The 8,723-nt window shown below is 20.3% G+C and overlaps 1 protein-coding gene across 1 annotated transcript in view; it reads right to left on the reverse strand.

The window, feature by feature from the left end:
- LOC117182994 (ATP-dependent RNA helicase DHX33) overlaps nt 1-8,723 on the reverse strand; it is a 39,449-nt gene that overhangs the window by 9,487 nt on the left and 21,239 nt on the right. The window contains exons 5-6 of the mRNA XM_033376122.1: nt 903-1,101; nt 549-825 (exon numbers count right to left, since the gene is read on the reverse strand). Coding sequence (XP_033232013.1) covers nt 549-825; nt 903-1,101 — 476 coding nt within the window. The remainder of the gene's footprint in view (nt 1-548; nt 826-902; nt 1,102-8,723) is intronic.

Raw genomic sequence — 8,723 nt, forward strand, 5'->3', positions numbered from 1 at the left:
TTTTATTTTTGCGAACGCTTTTTGTATTTTTTGAAATACTGTGAACATTAAAAAAACTTGCGTTACCTAGAAATATTTTATTTTAAATTATTGCTATTTTTAAATCAAAAAAAAAGCTTCGAAATTTTAAATTTTTAAAATAATTTTCGAAACTAATATTTTATTGTTGTATTTGTAATCAATAAAATATATTTATAAAAAATTCTAATTGTTAAAATTCGGGAATTTTACAATTCAGATATTTTATAAATCGGCAATTTTCTGTCGGGAATTTTATTATTCGGGAATTTTCCAATTCGGGAATTTTATAATTCTGAAATTTTATTATTCGTGAATTTTCCAATTCGGTAATTTTATTTTTCGGCAATTTTATTATTCGCGAATTTGATTAATCGAGAATTCTTTAATTCGGGAATTTTACAGTGTCGGAAATTTTATTTTTCGGGATTTTTCAGTCGTCCCAAATTTTCAAATTAAAAAAATTAATTTTCAACCAAGTAAAATGGTAATTTTTTTCTTTAAACATATAAATAATTATAATAAATTACCGTCATATAGGTGTGATCTCGTTGCAGTTCCGCCAAATTGTCGTAAAGTCCTTCAAGAAGAGCTTTTCTCAAATTTGCGGTATTTTCGCGACAACTCGCCTTCTCCAAATTGGCTCTCTCGGCCGTTTCCGCCAGCTGTTTCCTAACATTGCAGGCATATTCCAAATTTCGGTAGTTTAAAAAATTTTCTCGACAAAAGGCCTTTTTATCATTTGCCTCTGTATAATGGCGATGGATTTTCAATAAAGTAACATGATCTCCTTCCTCGGATGTAAGTCTTGAATAAAAGTAACAAATTATGGAAAAAAAAATTCGTCACTTTTCAAAAAAAAAAAAAAGAAAAGAAAAAAATACCTGGCTCTAGCAGCGGCCGATTCTTTTCTCTTACTTGGGGAATCATTAAAAACCGATTCCCCGGACAACATTGCAACAACAATTAAAGCTTCCTCGAGACACTGGTACTCAACAGATGCCAAAATGACTTTCGTGAAACGAGGATCCAATGGAAAACATGACATTGTTCGTCCCAGGGTTGTCAATTGTGGAGGCGAACCTTCAGAAAATGCTTCTCTTAGTATTATTACGGCAAAAAAGAACAAATCAAGAATGAATTTTTAATGAAATAATTTAATTTTCAACGAAAAAAATTTAATTTTTTACCACAAACAAGATTTGTCAACAAAAAACATGAATATTTAATAAAACAGTCAATTTTTTAACTAAGAAAGGCCAATTTTCTAACAAATAGAACTTTAATGAATATTTAAAGAAATAGTTGTATTTTCAACAAAAAAATATTTGGTTTCTAACTGAAACTTTCAACTAAATGGATCAATTTTTAATTAAAATGAGATATTTTCAACAAAAATTTTGATTTTCAACAAAAAAGACAAATTTTTAGACAAAAATTAACTAGTTTAATTTTTTGTTTAGAAAAATAACTTTCTACCAAAAAAAGAAGAATTTTCAAATAAAATGATAAATCTTCAAGTCAAATAGTTCAATTTTCAACAAAAAAGACAAATTTTTAAACGAAAATGAAATAGTTATATTTTGTATTTAAAAAAAATTAATTTTCTGCCCAAAAAGAAGAATTTTCAAATAAAATAATAAATCTTCAAGTCAAATAGTTTAATTATCAACCAAAAGGATTGATTTTCAACCAAGAAAATTAATTTTCCAGCAAAAAACATGAATATTTCATGAAACATCTGAATTTTTAATTTAAAAAAGCAACAATTTTCAACCAAAAAAGAAATTGTTCAATTTCATGTTAGAAAAATTAATTTCTACCAAAAAAGAAGAATTTACAAATAAAATAAATCTGAAAATTAAATAGTTACATTTTCAATAAAAAAGATTGATTTTGAACAAAGAAAATTAATTTTCAAGAAAAAAAAAATTAATATTTAATTAAATATTTCAACTTCCAAACAAAAAAATTAATTTTCTACCAAAAAAGAAGATTTTACGACAAAACAACATGAATATTTAATTAAACATTTTAATTTTCAACCAAAAAGATTTGGTTTTTAAATTAAACTTTCAACCAAAGGGATGAATTTTTAATTAAAAAGAGACACTTTCAACAAAAAAGCAAGATTTTACAACAGAAAACATGAATATTTAATAAAATAGTTCATTTTTTAACTAAGAAAGGCCAATTTTCAAACAAATAGAACTTTAATGAATATTTAAAGAAATAGTTGTATTTTCAACAAAAAAATATTTGGTTTCTAACTGAAACTTTCAACTAAATGGATCAATTTTTAATTAAAATGAGATATTTTCAACCAAAAATTTTGATTTTCAACAAAAGAGACAAATTTTTAGACAAAAATTAAGTAGTTTAATTTTTTTTCTAGAAAAATAACTTCCTACCAAAAAAAAAAAAATAAGAATTTTCAAATAAAATGATAAATCTTCAAGTCAAATAGTTTAATTTTCAACAAAAAAGACAAATTTTTAAACTAAAATGAAATAGTTATATTTTATGTATATTAAAAAAAAATTAATTTTCTACCAAAAAATAACAATTTTCAAATAAAATGATAAATCTGAAAGTCAAATAATTTCATTTTCAACAAAAAAGATTGATTTTGAACAAAGAAAATTAATTTTTAAGCAAAAAACATGAATATTTAAATAAATATTTTAACTTTCAACCAACAAAATTGATTTTCTACCAAAGAAGAAGATTTTTCGTCAAAACAAAATGAATATTTAATTAAATATTTGAATTTTCAACCAAAAAAGATTTGGTTTTTGAATTAAACTTTCAACCAAAGGGATGAATTTTTAATTAAAAAGAGACACTTTCAACAAAAAAATTTAATTTTCAACCCCATAGATAAAAAGAATGTAAAAGTTAAATTTAGTGTTTAAAAAACTAACTTTCTGCCAAAAAAGAAGAATTTTCAAATAAAATAATAAATCTGCAAGTCAAATAGTTTAATTTTCAACAAAAAAGACAAATTTTTAAACGAAAATGAAATAGTTTTATTTTCTATTTAAAAAAAATTAATTTTCTACCAAAAAATAACAATTTTCAAATACAATGATAAATCTGAAATTCAAATGGTTTCATTTTCAACAAAAAAGGCTGATTTTGAACAAAGAAAATTAATTTTCAAGCAAAAAACATGAATATTTAATTAAATATTTTAACTTTCAACCAAAAAAGATTTGGTTTTTAAATTGAACTTTCAACCGAAGGGATGAATTTTTAATTAAAAAGAGAGACTTTCAACAAAAAAATTAAATTTTTAACCGAGCAGATAAAAAAAGGAAAAAGTTAAATTTTGTGTTTAAAAAATTAACTTTCTACCAAAAAAGAAGAATTTTCAACTAGAATAATGAATCTTCAACTGGATTTGTTTAATTTTCAACCAAAAAATTAATTTTTTACCACAAAAGGGGATTAAAAAAACGCGAATATTTAATGAAATAGTTGATTTTTTAACAACAACAAAAAAAAAACATTTTTAACCAAAATGGAATAGTTAAATTTTTGTTTTTTTTTTAAATTGTTAAAATTTTGTTTTTAACTATAAGATGATAAATCTTCAAGTGAAATAGTTTAATTTTCAAACAAAAAAATTTATTTTTAACTAAGAAGATTTATTTTTTACCGAAAAAAGATTTTTCAACAACAAACATGAATATTTATTGGAGTAGTGGAATTTTCAACTAAAAAAAAACACACAATTTCAAAAAAAGGAATAGTTCAATTCTGTGTTAGAAAAATTAATTTTCTATGAAAAAAGAAGAATTTTCAAATAAAATAATAAATCTTCAAGTCAAATAGTTTAAGTTTTAACCAAAAAGATTGATTTTCATCCAATAAAATTAATTTTCCTGTAAAAATAAAAATTTTTTATTTAAAAACATGAATATTTAATGAAATAGTTTAATTTTTAACCAAAAAATATTTATTTATTAAATAAAAAATAATTTAATGCAACCAAAAGACGAATTTTCAACAAAATAGTTGAATGGTTAAGCTTTCAACCATAGGGATAAATTTTTAACTAAGAAGAGACATTTTCAGAAAAAATTTAATTTTAAATAAAAAAGACAAGTTTTTAAATGAAAATGAATCAGTTAAATTTTGTGTTAAAAAAATGGATTTTCTACCAAAAAAGGTGAATGTTGAACTAAAGTGATGAATCTTGATCTAGAATAGTTTAATTTTTATCCAAAAAGAATGATTTTCTACCAAAGAAAAAGATTTTTCACAAAAATCATGAATATTTAATTAAATAGTTGAATATTTAACTTTAAAAGAAACAAAAATTTTCAACCAAAAAAGGAATCGTTAAATTTTCCGTTGGAAAAATTAATTTTCTATCAAAAAATAAGAATTTTGAAATAAAGTGACAAATCTTCAAGTCAAATAGTTGAATTTTTAACGAAAGAAAACTTGCTTTTTAAATTCAACTTTCAACCAAAAGGATGAATTTTTAATAAAAATGAGACATTTTCAGCAAAAAAATTTATATTTAACAAAAGACAAATTTTTAAACGAAAATGAAATAGTTGAATCTTTGTTAAAAAAATGTATTTTCTACAAATAATTAAACAATTTCAACTGAAGTGATGAATCTTGAACTAGAATAGTTTAATTTTCAACCAGAAAGATTGATTTCCTACCGAAAAAGAAGAATTTTTAACAAAAAATATATATATATTTAATGAAGCATTTGAATTTTCAAATGAAAAAAAAGTCAATTTTAAACCAAAAAAGAAATAGTTAAATTTTGGTTTGAAAATATAATGTTCAACCAAAAAAGAAGAATTTTCAAATAAAATAATAAATCATATTCAAATAGTTTAATTTTCAATCCAAAATATTTATTTTCATCCAAGAAAATTAATTTTCCAACAAAAATAAAGATTTTTCACCAAAAAACATTATTATTTAAAGAAATATTTGAATTTTCAACCAAAGAAGATTTGGTTTATAAAAAACATTAATATTTAATTAAATAGTTTATTTTTCAACAACAAAGATACCTTTTTTAAACAAAAATAAAATATTTAAATTTTTTGTTTAAAAAATTAATTTTCTACCAAAAATCAAAAGTTTTTATCTAAAGTGATGAATTTTGAAATCGAATAGTTTAATTTTCAAACAAAAAGATTGATTTTCTACCAAAGAAGAAGATTTTTCGACAAAAAAAACATGAATATTTAATTAAATAGTTGAATTTGGAACTTTAGAAAAAAATAAAATTAAAAAAAAAACTTTAGAAGGGAATAGTTAAATTTTGTGTTTAAAAATTTTATATTTTACGAAAAAAGAAGAATTTTCAAATAAAATAATAAATCTTCAAGTCAAATAGTTTAATTTTCTACCAAAAGGATTGATTTTCAACCCAGAAAATTAATTTTCCTGCAAAAAGAAAGAGTTTTCACCAAAAAACATGAACATTTAATGAAATATTTTAATTTTCAACCAAAGGGATGAATTTTTAATTAAAATGATTCATTTTGAACGAAAATATTTAAGTTTCAACAAAAAAGACAATAAAAATGGAAAAGTTAAATTTTGTGTTAAAGATATTAACTTTCTGCCAAAAAAGAATGTTAAAAACCTTATGTTTCTATCAAAAATTTAATATTTTGAACTATAAAATAATTAATCTTCAAGTAAAATAGTTCAAATTTCAACAAAAAAAAAATGATTTTTAACCAACAAGATTTATTTTCTACCGAAAAAGGATTTTTCAATAAAAAACATGAATATTTAACCAAACAGTTGAATTTTCAAAATAAAAAACAAAAAAAATTATTTACCAAAAAAGGAATAGTTCAATTTTGTGTTAGGAAAATTAATGTTCTATAAAAAAAAGAAGAATTTTCCATTAAAATGATAATTCTTTAAGTTTTAAATTAAACTTTCACAAAGGGATACATTTTTAATTCAAATGAGACATTTTCAACAAAAAATATTAATTTTCAACAAAAAACATGAATTTTTAAATAAAATTAAATAGTTTCATTTCTTGTTTTAAAAAATTAACTTTCTACGAAAAATGAAGAATTTTCAACTAAAATAATGAATCTTCAACTGGAAAAGTTTAATTTTCAACAAAGAAAATTAATTTTTTACAACAAAGGAAGATTTAAAAAAACGCGAATACTTAATGAAATAGTTGATTTTTTAACTAAAAAAAAAAAAACAAAAAACAATTTTTAAACCAAAAAAGAAATAGTTAAATTCTGTTAAATTTACATGAATTAATATATTAATTTATATTAATTAGTATTAATTTTTTTTAAACTTAAAAACCAAATCTTTTTTTTTAAGTTAAAAATAGTTAAATTCAACTAAAAGGCGAATTTTCAACAAAATAGTTGAATGATTACGCCTTCAACCAAAGGGATGCATTTTCAATTAAAATGAGACATTCCCAACCAAAAAATTAAATTTACAATGAAAAAATTAAATTTTTAACAAAATATTTTTAAAAATTGTATCAAATTGTTAATTTTTCAACCTACAAAATTGAATTTTGAATTTAAAAAAATAGAATCTTCAAGCAAAATATTAAAAATCAATCGAATAACTGAATTTTAAAAGTAGAAAATTGAATGTTTTAGAAAAAAGTTCACTTGTAAACCCAAAAATTGAGTTTCAACAAAAAAGTTAATTTTTAATTAAGTAAGATAAATTTTTAAGCAAATAGTTTAATTTTTAATTTAAAAATAATAAACTTACACAAAAAAGATTTGATTTTTAACTAACTAGTTTAATTTTCAACGAAACATTTAAATTTTCAAAAAAATAGTTGAATTTTCAACAAAATAGTTGAATTTTCAACCAAATTGTAGAATATTCAACCTAGAAAGATTAAACATTATACGAGAATTTTATTTTTCAACATAAAAAAGATTTGGTTTTTAAATTAAAACCAGTTGAATTCAACTAAAAGACGAATTTGCAACAAAATAGTTGAATTTTTAATCAAATTATTGAATTTTCTATCTGCAAAGGTGAATTTTAAATCAAATAATTGAATTTTCAAATTAAAAAGTTGAATTTTTTAGAAAACGGTTGATTTCCAAAATTCTAAAATTAAATTTTTAACAAAATAGTTAACTTTCCAACCAAATTTTTAATATTACAAATTAGAAAGTCGATTTTTTTTAGAAAACGGTTGCATTTTAAACCAAAAAACTTAATTTTTAATTAAATAATGGAATTTTCAAACAAAAACTATCAAATATCAAACAAATAAGTGCATTTAAAAACTAGAAAATTTAATGTTTTAGAAAAAAGTTTATTTTTAAACCCAAAAATGGAACAGAAAAATTAAATTTTTTACAAAATAGTTTAATTTTTACCCAAATTTTTTATTTTTCAAACTAAAAGTCAAATTTTTTAGAAAACGGTTGATTTTTGAACCCAAAAATTAAATTTTTAACAAAATAGTTAAATTTTCAACCAAATTTTACATTTTTCAAACCAAAAGGTCGCGTTTTCTCGAAAGAAGTTGATTTTTAAACTAAAAAGTTATATTTTTAACAAAATTATTAATTTTTCAACCTAAAAAAATTAATTTTAAATTAAATACATGAATTTTCAAAGTAGAAATTCGAATTTTTTAGAAAACAGTTGATTTGTAAACCCAAAAAATTAATTTTTAACAAAGTAGTTAAATTTTAACCAAATTATTGATTTTTCAACCAAAAAAAAATGAATTTTAAAAAACTTTTTTATTTTTCAAACTATAAACTCTAATTTTTTAGAAACAAGTTGATTTTTAAACCTAAAAATTAAATGCTTTGCAAAAGAGTTCAATTTTTAACAAAATAGTTAGTATTTTAACCAAATTTTTTATTTTTTAAACTAGAAAGTCAAATTTTTTAGAAACAAGTTGCTTTCTAAATTGAAAAATTATAATTCTAACAAAATAGTCAGATTTTTAACCAAATTGTTGATTTTTCAACCTGAAAAAATGAATTTTAAATCAAATACATGAATTTTCAAATTAGGAATTTGAATTTTTTGGAGAACGGTTAATCTTTAAACTAAAAAATTTAATTTTTAACAAAGTAGTTAAGTTTTTAACAAAATAGTTAAATTTTTAATCAAATTGTTGAATTTTCAAACCAGAAAGTCGATTTTTTTTAGAAAAAAATTGTTTTTTCAATTAAAAAATTAAATTTTAAACAAAATAGTTACATTTTTAACAAATTTTTTTATTTTTCAAACTAGAAAGTCGATTTTTTAGAAATTTGTTGATTTTTAAACCCAAAAATTAAATTTTTAACCAAATAGTTCCATTTTTGACCAAATTATTGATTTTTCAACCTACAAAAATGAATTTTAAATCAAATACATGAATGTTCAAAGTAGAAATTCGAATTTTTTATATAACGGTTGATTTTTAAACTAAAAAATTAAACTTTGAACAAAATAGTTAAATTTTTCACCAAATTATTGACTTTTCAGCCTAAAAAATAATATTTAAATCAAATACATGAATGTTCAAAGTAGAAAATCGAAATTTTTAGAGAACGGTTGATTTTCAAACTAAAAAATTATATTTTTAACAAAATTATTTATTTTTCAACCTAAAAACCTTAATTTTAAATCAAATACATGAATGTTCAAAGTAGAAAATCGAATTTTTTAGAGAACGGTTGATTTTCAAACTAAAAAATTAT

Source organism: Belonocnema kinseyi, chromosome 2, assembly GCF_010883055.1.
Source record: "Belonocnema kinseyi isolate 2016_QV_RU_SX_M_011 chromosome 2, B_treatae_v1, whole genome shotgun sequence".
Lineage (NCBI taxonomy): Eukaryota > Metazoa > Arthropoda > Insecta > Hymenoptera > Cynipidae > Belonocnema > Belonocnema kinseyi.